Below are 16,128 nucleotides of genomic sequence, written 5' to 3'. Positions count from 1 at the left end.
TTGGCGTGGGCCAGCTGCAGCCGGGCTTCCTCCTCCTTCAGCATGTCCTTCATTTTCTTCTCAACAGACTTCAAGCTGTTGAGGATGAGGGAGGTGGGTAGCGGACTGAGGGCAAGGTCGCGGAGTCCCGAGCGGGCGCTGTGCTGATTCGGGCTCAGGAGCTCACACGCGGGCACTTGGGGCCCCTCGGCAGTGGGTGCGCTCAGCTCCGAGCCTGGTGCCAGCCACGGGGCTGTCAGTGAGGAGGAGGTCAGGGGCTCCCGGGTGCCTGATGGAGCTGGGCATCACGCCCTCCGTCGCCAGCTCCTTCGTCACGGCCTCCAGCTGCGCCCGCCTCCCCTCACCGCCCGCCACCTGCAGCGCCAGGTTCTCCTCCGTGCTCCTCTGAGCCAGGAAGCGGCCGGTGATGTCCTGGCGGGGCCGGTGGGGTGAGGAGCAGGTGTGAGCCAGGAGGGAGCTTGTTCTTCTGGCTTCCGGTGGTCAGTAACATTGACCGTGGCTGGGTGTTGAGGACCTGTGAGGCCCTCTGTGTGTGTCACCCTCGTGACAGGCAGTGGGGCCAGATGACCCCAAGGAAGAGCCAGAGAGACCACCGCCACGAGACTGCGTGGCTTTGAGTCACTCGTCCAAGGGTGGACAAGCTTACGTCAGGACCATGGACAGGAGCTCAAGGCTTACTGATGATAAATCCAGGGCGGATTAAAATAAAGGGGGTGGGGCGGAGAGGCAGCTGCTCACACGATGCTGTTGGTTTGGGAAGGGGAAGGAGCTAAGAGGTGAAGGCCGCCTCCTCGGGGGTTGAGATCCTCAAATTCCAGCGGGCTCTGTGCAGCCCCTGGAACACGGCTCGGATTTGCCATCTGCGTCCCTGGAGTGCCCGCTACTCTGAGCTGTGGGGCCGCTGCTTTGTGTGTCCATTCATGCAGAAGGTGTCCACAGAGCCTGGCCCAGCTGAGCTGGGCCTTGGGCTGGGGCACCCCACCCGTCCTTCTGCCCACACCCCAGGAGTGCCAGTACCCAGAGGTGAGAGCACCGCACAGCAGTCTAGACTTTCTCCACCAAAGCCGTCACGTCCGTCTGGTATTCAATATCAGCCTTGAAGGTCTCCCTCCTCCTCACTGGGCACAGCAGAGGGGAAGGTCAGCCGGCCTGCAGGAATGCTGTGGGAGCTCTGCGTGGGGCCGTCGGATGCCCCCGTACGTTGTCAGGGGAGGCCACCCAAGAGCTGGGTACCCGTCAGAGTCGCCTTCACCTTAACTGGCTCCCTGCTCGGCCAGCCCTCGAGGGGTGCCCCAAGGCAGCGCCATCCGCAGGAGGACCAAAAGCGGCCTGGCACAGTGGGGCTCAGTGGGGCTTCTCAGAGGCGGCTCAGGGGTGCATTTTACAGCTGAGAAGCCGGGGGCTCAGCCACCCCGGGCCAAGAGCCCAGAGCCGGCAGCAGCACCTTGAAGCATGCGCTGTGACTGTTGGTGTGCTCCGGTGCAGGTCTAGCCAGGGAGGGTCCGGGGCTCGTCGGTCTCCCTCACCCCGGCCCCCGCAGGTTACCCCCACCTCACGGTGACCCACCTCTCGGGACCCTGGCTGGGGCGGCGGAGCTGAGCGCTCACCTTTCAGTTTCAGGACCCATCAGGCTGCAGGGGAAGTGCAAGTCCCGCCGGCCCTGAGCGCGGAGGGGGAGGAGGTGAGAGGTGTCCTCTGTGGCACAGGGGCTGCTGTGCCTGGCGTGGCCTGGACGCACCCAGCGGTATTTCTCGCTGGTCTCCTCGGAGTGGACCTTGTCAGTGAGCTGCTTCTGCTGGTTGAGCCGGTCCTCCCATGCCTGGCGTTCCTCGATGAAGGTGGCCTCCCCTTTGCCTCATGTTCATCTGGGGACACAGGAAGGGGGCGGGGGTCTGTCCCACCAAGGCCACCCGGGGTGCTGACCCAGCGTCAGCGTCAGTCCCCGCCTTCCCGATTTGGGACGCTCCACCTGCGACCATCACCCTCACCCTTGCGTTCTGCCCTCCTCTGGGACGCCCCCCTCCTGCCTGGCCTCTGAGCCTTCCCTCGTGTTACGCCCCTCCAGCTGGGGTCGCTCCGGCTACAGCCATAGGCTCAGGGACCGCCTGGGACACGCCTCACAGAATTTTCTCTCCAGCCCCGGTCCTCCGCTGCCTCTGCCAGCTCCCCTTACAACTCACTAGAGTGGATTCCACACGTCTAAACACAAACTCATCATCTTCCCCCAGACCTCCTGCCTCCCGGCACATCCTGCTCTGGTGGCTAAATCCACTGTCTGGGCCTGCTCACGTGTCCTGGATGCCACGCTCTGCCCTTGCCTGCACGTCTCACCCGCCCCGCCCCTCATCGGGGTGACCTCCTAAAGGCTTCTCGGCTCCGTCCGAGCTCGGCCACCCATCTCCACTTGGGCCTGGCCCAAGTGACCAGTGTCTTGGCCCTGGTCCCCTCCAGTCTCTGCAGCCAGAGCACACCCGTTTGGAGACACGAATCTGATCCCATCTCCCCCCATCTCCTCCCAGGGCTCCAGGTTAGGAGGGCTGCCACTGCAGCCCCGCCACCTGCTGCCCACACAGGCTCCAGCCCCCACGCCTCCTTTTGGCCCTGTTACACCCCAAGACTCTGTTGCCCAACCTCCAACCCCCAGAATCCGCCATTCACTGCCTTCCTGAGAAGGTCCGAACCCCAGGGTGGCCCCACTTCATGAGGAGGGGGCAGGCTGGCCTGGCAGGGGCCTTGGCACAGAGTGGGTGAAGGGGTGGCACCTGCCCCGTCCAGGTCAATTCTCTGCCTTCTCTGTCTACCTCTGCCTAGGCTCACAGGTGGTAAGGCAAGCAGGCCGGCAGGGCAGCCACTGGACTCTTCCAGCGATGATGGGGGGTGTGGGCATGGGGGTGTCCCGACGGACCCTGGGCCAGACAGGTTCAAGAGATAGCCCTGCAGGGAGGGCCCCCAGCCTGGGACCTGCTCTCACCTTGACCTCATCCGTAATCATCCTGGCATCTTGGGACATGACTGTCATGTCCGACAGTTCCGAGCAGTCGTCAACCACGAGATTCTGCAGCTTGTCCAGCTCTGTGGGGTATCTTGCCAGCTTCTGCAGCAGAAGGGCAAGGGCAGGCGGGCACAGAGCCTGAGTCTAGGCACTGCGGGCCAACCACAGGCTCCCCTGGCCCCTCCCTCGTTCTCTTCTGGCCCCCAAAGTGGATCACGTCTACTCCCCACCCCTCACCCCGGACTGTGCAAGTCCAGGGGACAAGTATAACCTGGCCTGTGGCCCCAGCCGGGCCCAAAGCAAGTGAAAGGACATGTTTGGGGAGGGAAGACAGCATCTTCCTGGTGGATTCTCTCACTGCCCAGGGCCAGAGTCCAGAGACACTTCCAAAGAAGTTGTGATGGGATGTCCCACGGCGTGAGCGGTGACTGTGAAACGCCGGAGGCTGGCTGCTGTAAGTGAAGAAGAGGGTCTCAAAACACTGGTGTGGGGTCAGAGACTCAGGACTCAAGGCCAAGGCTGTAACCTGACCAGCTAGCGTGGGGCCTTAGGAAAGCCTGGGTTTTGCCAGTGTAAAGGTAAGGTAATAACGGCTCTTTCAGGAGGTCGCTATCAGGATGGATTGAGAAGGTATAATGATGTATATTTCGCACAGGGTCAGGTTCGTAAATGTCCAATATATCTTGGCTCTTAGGATTTTGTTGTTGATAACTACAACGTAGAATCTTCACTTTTTTTTTTTTTTTTTTTGCGGTACGCGGGCCTCTCACTGTTGTGGCCTCTCCCGTTGCGGAGCACAGGCTCCGGACGCGCAGGCTCAGCGGCCATGGCTCACGGGTGCAGCCGCTCCGCGGCATGTGGGATCTTCCCGGACCGGGGCACGAACCCCTGTCCCCTGCATCGGCAGGCGGACCTCTCAACCACTGCGCCACCAGGGAAGCCCTTTTTTTTTTTTTTTTTTTTTTTTTTAATGCAAGGGAGACTTCCCTGGTGTTCCAGTGATTAAAACTCGGCACAGGGGGCACGGGTTCGATCCCCAGTCAGGGAACTAAGAACCCGCATGCTGTGCCATGCGGCCAAAAAAAAAAAAAAAAAATGCAGATGACCACAGGAGTTTTTTTTTAGTGCATATGTTCTGAAAAGATAAGCAAGTACCACTGGGAGGACATGATGCATACAAGTGAAGGAGGGGCTGGACCCCAGGGTGCAGTCGGAGTGGGAAGGGGTGTGGGTAGGAGGAGTGGGCCCGGGAAGGACATGTGGGCAGGGCCACAAGGTGAGTCTCCAGGACCCGGGGCCTGAGGCAAGAGGGACAGGCTGGAGGACAAAGCTGCGTGCTGCTGGGCTCTGGGCACCGTGGGCAGGATTTGGGGGGCATGACCCCAGCTGCGAAGAGCTGCAATGCCCACCCATCCCACACCCTCCTCCAAACGCATTTCTACCTGTCACCTTCCCGGCCACACTGCCCTCCAGGGCTTCCCCTCCCCCAGCCCCAGCATGAAGGTGGGGTCTTCCCTCTCTCTCTCGGCCCCCCCTGCCAAGCTGCTCCTCTTTGCACCCTGGCACCCAGCCTCCAGCCCTCCTCTCCAACTGTCCTCGTCCTCACCATCTTCCACCACCGGGCCTGTGGCGGGTGCCTGTGCTCTTCTGTGTGGGGGCCAAAGGGGGCCGCCAGTGAAGGGGGGTTGCCTCACAGCAGGGCTCACGGCCCCTGGGGACTTCCCCCTGGCCTTCTCGGCAGGGAGCAGGGTGGCTGGCTTGGAAGAGGTGGGCAGCAAGCGGAGGTTACTGACCTGCTCAGAGGCAGCTTGCCCTGGATGATGTTAGGGGACTTCTGAGGGTGCAGGACCCATCTCTTGGCCTCAGAAGCCAGGGGATGAGAAACGATGGGGCAAAGAAAAAACAACACTAAACCATCAAATAAGAACCCAAACAGGACTTCCCTGGTGGTGCAGTGGTTAAGAATCCACATGCCCATGCAGGGGACACGGGTTTGAGCCCTGGTCTGGGAAGATCCCACATGCTGCGAAGCAACTCAGCCCATGCACCACAGCTACTGAGCCTGCACTCCGGAGCCTGTGAGCCACAACTACTGAGCCCGCGAGCCACGACTACTGAAGCTCACAAGCCACAACTACTGAGGCCCGCGCACCTAGAGCCTGTGCTCCGCAACAAGAGAAGCCACTGCAGTGAGAAGCCTGCACACCGCAACGAAGAGTAGCCCTGCTCGCCACAACTAGAGAAAGCCCGCACGCAGCGACGAATACCCAAGCAGCCAAAAATAAATAAGTCAATAAATCACTAAATTTATAAAAAACCAAAAAACAAACAATTCTGATGTAGCACGATATGCCTTTTTGGAATAGCAAATAAATTCTTGAAAGAACGTTTCCCAGCTACAAGGTGCCGCTGCTCAGCTTGGTGCCCAAAGCGGGGCTCAGCCTTTCTCGGGGTCACCCGGCCTGGAGGAGAGCTGCGCGCCGGCGGGTCAGCCTAACCCGGAGGGCACGCCCCCGCCGAGATTCCCGCCCTTCCTGGCCAGCTGGGCTCCCTGGGACCGGGATGCGGTCTTGGTCTCCGGGTGTGGGTTGCGGGGCTCACTTGTTTCAGGTGGTCCAGCAGGTCCACGTACAGCAGGTGGATATTCTGGCTAGTGGTGATCTTGACCATCGTCTTTTCTATGTTGTTCTCTAGCTGACGGATGACCTGGGCGGGGAGGAAGGGCACATTGAGAGTGCGTGGGGACAGGCCACCTGGGAGTGCAGAGGCCGGCGGGGGCGGGGCTGGGCTTTCTTCCAAGGGAGCCTCATTCATCTAGCCCCGCCCTCGCACAGAGCCCCGCCCCCTCCTCCTGTGGCCCCGCCCCATCACCCTGGAGGCCCCGCCCCGCTCCCCGCCGCCACCTGCAGCCGGCGCGGCTCCTCCTTGGTGGCCTCGGGCTGGTTCTTAAGGCTGGCCAGCTCCAGCTGCATGCTCTCCAGCTTCTGCTCGCGCCGCCGCACCGGGTCGATCAGCACGTTGTGCATATTCACGCGGTCGAAGACGTACTTGCGCAGCTTCTCCCGCGCCACCTGGGTCGGGGAGGGCACGGCCCGCGCGTGGGTGCTCAGGGACCACGGAGCGCGCCTGCAGCTGGGCGGGCGGGGAGGGACCCGCGGCAACGCCACACGGACGCTGGGGCTGGGAACTCGATCTGCTCCCCACCGGCTCCACATCGTAGTTTAGTTGGGGTGCACTGGCTGGGCGGGGCTGACGGGTCCCCCCCGCTGCCTTACCTCCGTGGTGCAGCGGCTGTGCGCCAGGCTCATGGGCACGTCCTTTCCGCAGGCCTTGGAGGTGGTCCGCTGGTCATACTGTGGGGCGCGGCGGCTGAGTTGGGGGCTCGGCCCCTCTGCGTTCCCCCCCGCCGGCCGCCGGCCTCTCCAGGGATTCTCCCCGGGTTTCCTCTGCCCTGTGCTAGCCCAGCAGCAAGACCCCAGCTCCTGGGGCCACAAGGGGCAGAGCGCTGAAGGACTCCATCCGGGCCATCCCTGCTCCGATGTGATGGGGGTCCAGAGAGGCGGGTCCCTGGCTCCCATATATGGCTGCTGCAGAGGGTAGCCCAGGAAAGGGGCCTCTGTCGGGCCCCTGGCCCTGCCCTCTGAGGTGGGTGGTGGGGAAACTGCCCCCCCTCCACCCAGTTTCAGAATGGTTGGGGTTAGAGTGGGGAAAGGAGAGGAGGTGCCAGCTGTCCACCTGTGTTGGGGGAAGGGCTGTTTCAGCACGTGCCCCGCCCCCCCACCCCCAGCCAGCAGGTAGCAGGGAGGGTCCCGCCGTCCACCTACTTGGCCAAAGCCCACTCGTGGGACCCGCGGCGAATGTTGCTGCGCAGGACAGCCAGCGTGGCCTTGTTCTTGAACGTGGTCTCCTTCACCGCCTGGATCTGCAGCGCCCGACGTTGCTCTGTGTAGAGGGACAGGGCAGCCAGGATGTAGGCCTGGCCGGGATACCCGGGTGGGGTAGGCTCCACGCCGGGGAGGACAGAGGTGGGGGCGTGAGTTTGCTGTCTCCAAGGCCGCGCTCCTTCCTCCCAGCCTGCATGGGGGCCAGCTTCGCTGCTCAGCAGTGCTCATCTGGACGGCTCTCAGTGGACAGCAGTGCTGGGAGGTGGGGAGGGCGGGGTGCAAGCCAGGGACGGGCAGGCCTGTGATTTCTTCCAGACCCTCTAGCCACAGAAGTGGGTGGATCCCCTCCTGTCCCCTCTGGCTTTGAGGCCACCGTGCTCACAAATCTCCTTGAAGCCCCCAGCTTCTCCTCCCCCTGGCCCCTGCATGGCAGACCCCTCCGATCCCTTCCCCCCAGCTCTGTTTGGGGGTGAGCAGTAGAGCGGCCCCCAGTCCATATGCCCTGGACCGTCCGTGTGTTAAGATCGTAAGTCCTGCCCCCAGGAGCCCCGGAGGCCCTGGGTCACCCCAGCGGCAGCTGCACCCTGGAGCCGAGTGACAGCCTTCAGCTCCTGGATCTGCCTCCACCTCCGCCTCACTACGGATCTTCATGGCGGCCCACGGCGCCTGCCGGGGCCGTCCGCACCTCCCACCCTCTCTGTGCTGAGCCTGCCCCGCAGAACCACAGTTCAGATTGCCCCTGGAATCTCGGCCCTTGGGACGGGGGCGGAGGTTCTCAACGCCCAGGGAACCTGGGAATTCCTGGCCCACCCCGACGACCCCACCCTCTGCCCCCAGCCAGCCTCGGGGTTGCTCTCCTGGACATGAGTCTGGTGGCTGCTCTCCGAGGTGATTGGCAGTGGCACTGCACCCCATGGTGGCGCCACTGCACCCTCCCCATCCCCCCACACCCCCAGTGTCCTCCACTGAGCCTCCTAAAACTTCTGACCTCTCACTGCCTACTGGGTCTCCATTCCCTTACCCCACCCCAAGTTCAAACTCCAACCCTGGTGACCTGGCTCGTAAGACCCCCAGCCTCGGCCCTGACTACCCCATCTCTCCCTGACCTTCCCTGCTCCACGCCCACTTCCCTGGGGAAGTCCTGGGTCCAGCTTTACCTGTCACTTACTCCAGGAGGAGTCAGTCCCCTCCCTCTGCACCCCCAGCACAAGCTTCCCTTCCAGCCATGTGGCCCAAGCCTGGGATTCCAGGGGTGCACATCAGATGGGTTACTTCTTCCAACCTGCATGAGTTTGCCAACAAAGCACCACAGACCGGGCAGCTTAAACAACAGAAATTTATCGTCTCACATCCTGGAGGCTTGAAGTCTGAGATCAAGGTGTCGGCAGGGCTGGCTTCTCCTGAGGCGTCTCTCCCAGGCTTGTGGACGGCCGTGTCCTCGTGGGGTCTTTCCCCTGCCTGTACTCATCTGTGTCCTAATCACTTTCTCTGATAAGCACACCAGTCAGACTGGATGAGGGCCCATCCCCATTTTAACTTAATCACCCCTTCAAAGGTCCTGTCTCCAAATGCAGAGTCATATTCTGAGGTCCTGGGGGCTGCAAACTGTGAGTTTGTGGGAGACACAGTTCAGCCATAACAGTCTTCACCCATGCGCTGTTACAGCACCCATCTTTCTCTGTGACCTCTCAAACAGATCCTTTACTTTTCTGGTCACTCTCTTTTTAAAAAGTGAGTCCAGTCCCCTCTGAAACTCAAAGTTCACCCTCTGCCCTCCCTCTGAGCCCAGGTCTTTCCCTCAGGGGGTTGGGAGGGCCTGCCGTGGGCAGGGTCTATTCCCTTGATGCCCGTGTTCTCCCAGGGTGTGAGGCAGAGCCTGTGCCCCAATACTGGTTCTCCTTTCCTCAGATGGAGAACCCCTGAATTTTAGTGGGCACGAGGCTGCCCAGACCAAACTGCCCTCCTAGGTGCCTTTGCACTAGGCGTCCCACATGACTTAGTTCTAGCCAATGCAGTGTTCAGAGAAGTGAGTGAACTGCCCTCCTCCTCCCCCTTTCTCTTTCCTGTTGACAGGGATGAAGACCTGATGGCCGGAGCCAGCACAGCTGCCTGGGACCATGAGGTGGATTTGGAATGAGGGCTGTTACAGCACAGAACACGCTAAAAGAAGCCTGGGTCCCTGACTCCACACAGCCCCAGACCACCCACTTGAGCTTTTCCATGAAAGAAACTGAAAACTCTAGCTTGCTTATGCCGTGGTTATCTTGGGCTTCCTGTCGTTCTGCCTTCCCACGAACAGATTCCCCGGTGCATAGTGAGCGTGCAGTAGACGTTCTTTTGCGGGACTGGCTAGGTCAGCAGGCGCAGGGGCGGAGCTGGGGCTGGAGCAGCGCGGCCCTGTGTGCCTTCAGTGTTACCGGGAAGGCTGCTATAAAGGACGGTGGCTTTGCCCAGGTGTTATATAATCTCTGCCTCTCCCTGTTGGGGGTGGGTGAGGTGGGCAGTCTTCCCACCCAGGAACACTCCTCCACGTGGACAGAGCTGCAGTAAGCTGACTCTGGCCTCCTGAACCACTCACTTCCTCCTCCCCAGGGGAGAAGTGACTTAATCTGATAGGTGGGTTTGGAATGATAGGCAGGTGGGCGCGGCCACTTCCTGTCCCTGTCTCCTGGAGGCCAGGTGCTGCCTGGCTGCGCACCGTCTGCTCCGCTTCTCTGTGCCAGGCGGTACAGAAGCAGACCCGCATGGAGGGCCCACGGGGGCTGCGCAGAGCGTCTAATCCTGGGGTTCGGTGTTAGGAACAGCCCTGGCGCCTCCGCCAATCAGCTGCGTGGTACCGAGGTGGCATTTCTCTCATCTTCTTACTGCGCTGACTTGCTTCCCAACTGCTCTAGAACTCAGGCGGGGAACGGGAAGCGGGAAAAGGCGTTTATTAGTCCCACAACCCCCAGCGGCAGCTGCCAGCTCTGACTGGGGTGGGCGGGGCGGTGCAGGGGTCAGAAAGGGCGTATCAGCAGCAGGAAGTGCAGAAGGCCCAACCCCCCACCCCAGAGCTGCCGCCCCCAAATATGCATGAGACACGCCTGGTCTTCTCCAGCTCTGTGTCCACCACGTTTCTCACTGCCCTGCAGGAGGCCAGCCACCCAGGGGCAGCACGTCCTGGTCTGACCTTCTGGGCGTCCAGGCTGGGCAGGAGCAGTTTGCACAGGTCTGACAGAGCTGGCCATGCATGTGTGCAGGGGACATGGGTGTGGGGAGGCCAGCCTGGGGTGCAGAGGTGCTGAGGGCTGTGTTCTAGAACTCTCCGGCCCCAGGTCCTCTGTGCCCTGGCTGGAGCTCTCCTAGCTGTGCCGATCTGTAAGAGGCAAAGGGAGACAGCTAGAACCACACCCCAAAGCTGCGCCCGGTCCCTGTGCCCATTTTACCGGGGCAAAAACTGAGGCCTGTAACAGGAGGGATGCAGGCAGTGGAGGCCAGGCTTGAGATCAATCAGCTTGATGTCCACTGCGGCACCTCTCAATCCGGCCGCTCTTCTCGGGGTGCCCACCCTCCTTGCTCTGCACTCGCCCCTCCCAGGGCCACCCAGCCCCTCCTGGGTCTTCCTCCTGCACAAGGGCCTGGAAGTTCTGTCTGCCGCAGGCCCCCTCCCTCCCGCCCCCACCCCCATGCGCGTGTCAAGCGGACAGGCCTGTCCCGCCTACGCCCGGGGAATGGAGCCTCGGTTCCGCGTCCTGCTGCCCCCGGGACCCTCACCTGTGTCCATGTCTTTGGGGAGCTGCCCTGTCTCCAGGAAGAGCCAGAGGTTGCTGCATTTCTGCGACTCCACTCGGGTCACCCAGTAGCTGGCCACTGAGCCTGCGACTGGGGAGAGGCGGGCAGGGGCCAGTGGGCAGGGGGGCGGGGCCTCTGCACTTGTCAGGGGAAGGGAGCAGGGTGCAGGTTTCTTCCTGGGAGCGGTGGGGTCCAGCAGGGCTCCCACTGAGAACTGGAGCCCCATCCCCGGAGGCAGGGATGCCCGGAACCACAGCCCCCCACCCCTAGTGGGATCCACTTCTGCTGAAGAGCCAGCGGCAACAGGGGTGCATTTCAGGGGCGCCAGGCACCAGTCCTGGAGTACCCACCCACTGCCACCAGCACGTTCCACTGAAAGGGGTACGGAAACTTCTTCTGAACGAGCATCTGCAGGCCGACGGTCGCCCCGGTGCCTGCCAAGAGCCATGGTCCGCGTCAGCCAGCCCGTCCACGGGGCTTGCCAGGGGACCACGGGGCTCGCCAGGGGACCACGGGGCTCTCGGCCGAAGTGCTCGCGACACCTGCCAGGCTCTGAGCACTGCGGGCTGGCGACCTGGCGCCACCTGCTGGGGAGTCAGGGTGAGACAGGAGGGTGAGGTCTCTTCACACCCCAGGACAGACACCTGGACCCAGCCTACCTGTGACAAAGGTGAAAATGCCCTTCATGAAGGCGTTCGACTGGCACGCGGCATACTCCCCGAGTCCCTGGGATGGGGGAGGGGGTTGAAGGCTCAGTTCCCCGTCCCTCCTTTGGGCACACTCCGGCCCTGGGGTAGGGGACCACTCATCGTGAGGCCCTGGGGGCCTGGACACATCCCACCTGCCCCCATGCCCACCCAGGATGCCTCGATCTCCACAGCAACAGGGTCCCCCACCTCTGTCCCTCTTCTCTTCCCTGATAAGGGCACTCCCACCGAGGCCCCCGCCCCGCTCAGGTCAGCTTCTGAGGTCAGGGGCCCGCGTCCCAGGCCAGCCTTCTCACCGGGTGCTTGCTGGCCACGGCGTCGTCCACCCGGGACAGGCCCAGGTTCACCATGGCTGGCGGGGCGCGGGGAGCCGGCGGGGCAGAGCGGCGCCGGACCGGGCGGAGGGGCGGGGCCGGATGGGGCGGGGCGGGGCCTGGCGGGGCGGGGCCTGGCGGGCGGAGGGCCGGGCGGAGGGCCGGGCGCGTAGCGGGCCGCGCGCTCCCGAGGCCCAGCTCTGTGACGTTGGGTGGCCAGGCGGCGGCGCGAAGGCGGCCGCCGGCTAGCGCTCCTCCCCGCGGGCCCGGCCTGGGTCGTCCACCTCGTTTCCAGGCTCTCAGAGACATAATGATTAGTTAGTATTATTTGTGGGGGTGGGGCTTTGCTTACGGCATTACATCTACTGAAAACGACCACGGAATAGTGTATCCAAAGATGATATAGCGAGTTAATTCCAAAAACACCGTAAGCGCGTACTTGGCGCCAGTTCTGTGCTAGGAGCTGGGGGTCCCACGGAGGAGTCAGAGCTCCTAGCCCTCATAGAGCAGACAGGTAAACAGACCTGGGAGGAGGTCAGGAAAACAAAATGGGTAAAGCGTATGGAGAGAGGCCAGGGCCTGTGTGTACGTGTGTGCGCGCGTGCGCCCGCGCTCAAGGAGAGACCTGCGTGGGAGGGTCAGGCAGACCCTCAAGCTTCAACCTTGGGCTGCTGTGTGGGACTAAGCGTGGCCTATTTGCATAAGCTTCAGGAGGCCCATGTGGCTGGATGTGAGGGTGAGAGGCAAGGGTTGGGCTGTGCCTTGAAGCCTGGTGGGAACTTAAGTTCCTCTGATTGCGCACAGCCAGGCACAGCCAGGGATGTCAGCTCAGTGGACATCTTGCTGTCCCTGCGCGGTGCGGGGCCAGCCTTCCACGAGGGCAGCTGCTAGGGTTTAGAGAGTGTTTCAGCAGTGGAGCAGGCAGGGGTGCTGTCATGGTGCAGCACGCTGTCAGGATATCGGGGGCTACTGGGGTGCAAGAGTGCTGTCAGGGTGCTCTCGGGGTGTGTTTGGAGGCTGCACGAACAGGCCTTGGCATTGGGTTGGAGGTGCCAGCGAGGAAGGAAGGGGACCCAGGCTGGCCTCCAGTGCTTGCCCTGAGCACAGGTGGGCACAGCAGTGCAGGGCTGAGGGGAGCTGATGGTGTGGGGCACACTGGGAGGTGGTTTGGGCTCTGTCGGGTCTGAGATGTCTGGAGACAGGAGAGTGGGATGTGTGAATTTGGAACCCAGTGGGGAGGTCAAGGTTGTAGTTAAAAATGCTTTCTCTAAAGAAAAATTTATTATTGCTTGTTAATGAAAATAGTGTATATTCCATATAAAAATTAAAGCTGTGCAGATGCTCCTAAAGTAAAATGCATGCCCCCCACCACCACCGTGGGCGCTGGCGGGGACGTTCCCGGTGCAAGTGGGGGATGGGGGGGATGGGGGGAGATGAAGAGACACAGGGTGCAGCCGTTCCCAGCGCCTGCTCCTTCCCAGGGCTCTGGAGAGAAGTGCCCAGGGCGCCCTCAGGGCGGGCTGGAGGGGACAGGGCGATTTCACCAGGTGCAGTGTGATCTGAAGTCACCACTGCCTCTGTGACAAGGTGTGGCTGGTTCACTTCTACTCCAGTTAAACCCAAAGTCGCTGCTTGTTAGTGGGTGTCTTTGGAAGTATCACCACGAAGTGGGTCAACAACTTACTGCTGAAGTCACTTGAGGAAACTGGCTTTCAAGCCTAGGCAGAGGGTGCAATGCTCTCTTAGTACAGAGTCATCAGGACTGACTGGCAGCCATTTCCCACCCTTGGCTGACGCTTTGATAATCTTAGTATTTAGTTTCTCAGACAAGCCACCTACAGACTCCTGTGGGTCAGCTTGGGAAGTCTAGAATACATGAACTCAGGAAGCCGTTTCATCTTCTCTGTGTTGAAGAGACAGTGTGGAAATTCTACGGACATATGAAATATTCTTTTGCTTCAAAATCTATTGCCTTGGGACTTCCCTGGTGGGCAGTGGCAAGGAATCCACCTGCCAATGCAGGGGAAGTGGGTTCGAGCCCTGGTCGGGGAACTAAGATCCCACATGCCGCAGGACAACTAAGCCCCCGTGCCACAACTACAGAGCTCGCATGCCGCAAACTGCAGAGCCCATGGGCCAAAACTAGAGAGAGAAAACCTGCACGCCACAGCTAGAGAGAAGCCCACGTGCCCCGACGAAGTGCCCACGCACCGCAACAAAAAAGATCCTGCATGCCTCAACAAAGATCCCGCGTGCCGCAACTAAGACTCGACACAGCCAAAGAAACCAAAAACCAAAACACACACAAAAAACTATTGCCTTTCCCAAATTCCCTTTTTGTACCATTCATTTCTTCTTGGCTCCATAATCTGAAGATGGACTGAATTGTTGAAGTTTACCATTTTCTTCGAACAGCTCTTTTGACTTACAAGTAGGTCAGCGGGCTGGGGCCTGGGCCTCTGCCCTTCTCAGGGAAAGGGCACAACCGATACATTTCAGGCTGAACCTTGCAGAAGCGTTCCTGCCAAATGCTTCATCTTCAGGAAGAAGCCCCGCCCAGGTATCGCTAACCTATCCATGTGCCACCAAGCTCCAAGGAACAGACACTTGGAGTCACGCGTCACATCTGAAAAAGCACCAACCCCTGACTGGAGCTGCATACCATCTGGTGACCTGAAAGTAAAGATTTCCAGGAATTAAAGCAGGTGACATCTGACCTGACAGCTTTCCCAAGATGTCTGGACCAGGCCTGTGCGCCCTTTTCTCACTGTTGCTGCTTCTCTCTCTCTTTCATGGGAAGACAACACCCTTGTCCACATTTCCCAAACCCTTGTGAAAGGGGGAGACCTCTTCTTTTGATTATGGCTTTTTGGAAACAGCCTTATCATGATCCCGTGACAAATTAATCTTTTACTTGCCTTTTGGGAAGCGTTAGACGGTTCAGGATTCAGTCTTTATTTCATCTGGACTATTAACTGACTCTGGTTCTTACCTACACTCTCTGAATTTGCAAACGTACAGGCTGTATTTTTCATAATATAATTGGTTCCAAACAGTTCTTTTGAGATAACGATACTATTTTTAATAGATCTTTGAAGTTTTGCAGAGCTCATCAGTTATTGCTTCACATTTATTTCTGTGCTGTTTCTTCCCAACGTACTCAGGTAATTCTTTCAGTTTGAGTGTGGTCCTTCTGTATTTACTGTTCTATTTTCTCCTCATAACAAAACGGAAGCCTCCCATTGATCCACTTTTCTAAACCTTCATGGATGCCTAAGTGGGAACTTCCAGGAGGCATATTTGACTCCAGATTTCCCTCCATGGGGAGAGCCTTTTTCCTTTGGGTCAGAGTAAGTACCAATGAAAAATGACCAGAAAAGTGGAAACTCGGGAATTCCCTGGTGGTCCAGTGGTTAGGATTCAGTGCTTTCACTGCCAGGGAGCCCAGGTTCAATCCCTAGTCAGGGAAATAAGATCCCGCGAGACACGTGGCATGGCCAGAAAAAAAAAAAAGTGGAAACTCAACTGCATAGAATCAGGCATAGCTGCACGTCTCACCTGCCTCTCTGTGGCCCTTTGATTTGTTCAGTTGGCCACCTTCAGGCATAAGGTCCATGTTTGGAATCATCACACAATTTAGAGTTGTCATGTTACTCTTAATTCTGTTTTGTATGAATATTTTAAATTCTGCATTTTGTTGCCTGTCAAACTTTTGTAAAAATGATGTGTCCTGGGACTTCCCTGGCGGTCCAGTGGCTAAGACTTCACCTTCCAATGCAGGGGGTGCGGGTTCGATCTCTGGTCAGGGAGCTAAGATCCCACATGCCTCAGGGCCAAAAAACCAAAACATAGAACAGAAGTAATATTGTAACAAATTCAATAAAGACTTTACAAATGGTTCATGTCAAAAAAAATTAAAAAAGAAAACAATGTAGCCAATAAAGTGATACTGGCTCAACATTTCAAAATAATCTCCCTTGGCCTTAATAAAACAGCAACATGGGTTTATTCGGGAACAGTAAAGAACTACAATTCAGGACAAGCAAAGGAGAGGAAACTCTTTTATAGAGGAGAAGGGGGAGTTGGGAGGGGCTGTTCTAAACAAAGTGTCCGTTGGAGGAAACTGGGAGTTCGCAGTGTGGTGACTTTTCATCGGCTGAACTGTGATGGTCTCTCATTGGCTGGGCTGTTGCTGGGCTGAGAGAAAATCTTCCTTCCTCCTGCTGGGCAGTAAGTAGTAACCGTCCCGTTGGGTTTGCAATTGAGGCTGCACGGTAGAGTGTGAGAGCTCCCTCTTCTGGCCTCCTGACTGCAGTTTACTGAGGGTTCCCTTTATTAATCTTCCATAAAGGAGAGGCCTGAGGGTCCAGAGGGAAACCACCCCATGCCTCCGAGAATGCTGCAGCTCCCTGGCTCCAGACCTGGACCTCCCACCCCCACCAAGGGACCCTGCTCACTAA

General features: G+C 59.3%; 2 protein-coding genes across 2 annotated transcripts; both read right to left on the bottom strand.

Annotated features, from left to right (window-relative positions):
• Window positions 1-146: 146 nt before the first annotated feature.
• On the bottom strand, window positions 147-6,188 carry CCDC183 (coiled-coil domain containing 183). Its single transcript, XM_049711877.1, is given in 7 exon segments — window positions 147-411; window positions 1,018-1,114; window positions 1,608-1,846; window positions 1,848-1,865; window positions 2,972-3,094; window positions 5,594-5,698; window positions 5,896-6,188. Coding segments are annotated over 7 exon segments (954 nt in total). The 5' UTR covers window positions 6,019-6,188; the 3' UTR covers window positions 147-162.
• A 3,606-nt stretch (window positions 6,189-9,794) lies between these two features.
• TMEM141 (transmembrane protein 141) lies at window positions 9,795-11,768 on the bottom strand. Its single transcript, XM_004285034.4, has 5 exons — window positions 11,651-11,768; window positions 11,307-11,373; window positions 10,998-11,081; window positions 10,630-10,737; window positions 9,795-10,231 (listed from the first exon to the last, which is right to left on the bottom strand). Exons 1-5 carry the CDS (start codon window positions 11,702-11,704, stop codon window positions 10,218-10,220), a joined length of 327 nt encoding a protein of 108 aa, XP_004285082.2. The 5' UTR covers window positions 11,705-11,768; the 3' UTR covers window positions 9,795-10,217.
• Between the last annotated feature and the right edge of the window lie 4,360 nt (window positions 11,769-16,128).

The sequence above is a fragment of the Orcinus orca genome, chromosome 6 (genome assembly GCF_937001465.1).
Source record: "Orcinus orca chromosome 6, mOrcOrc1.1, whole genome shotgun sequence".
Lineage (NCBI taxonomy): Eukaryota > Metazoa > Chordata > Mammalia > Artiodactyla > Delphinidae > Orcinus > Orcinus orca.
The sequence above is the reverse complement of the archived record's forward strand: the minus strand, read 5'-3'. Positions and strand labels throughout refer to the sequence as shown.

Excerpts from the sequence above, each read along its gene's own strand:
- TMEM141 (XM_004285034.4), bottom strand. The coding sequence starts at position 11,704 with ATGGTGAACCTGGGCCTGTCCCGGGTGGACGACGCCGTGGCCAGCAAG. Across the intron at positions 11,374-11,650 it reads CCGTGGCCAGCAAGCACCCG|GGACTCGGGGAGTATGCCGC; the intron begins GTGAGAAGGCTG and ends CCCCCATCCCAG. Across the intron at positions 11,082-11,306 it reads CATTTTCACCTTTGTCACAG|GCACCGGGGCGACCGTCGGC; the intron begins GTAGGCTGGGTC and ends GGCTCTTGGCAG.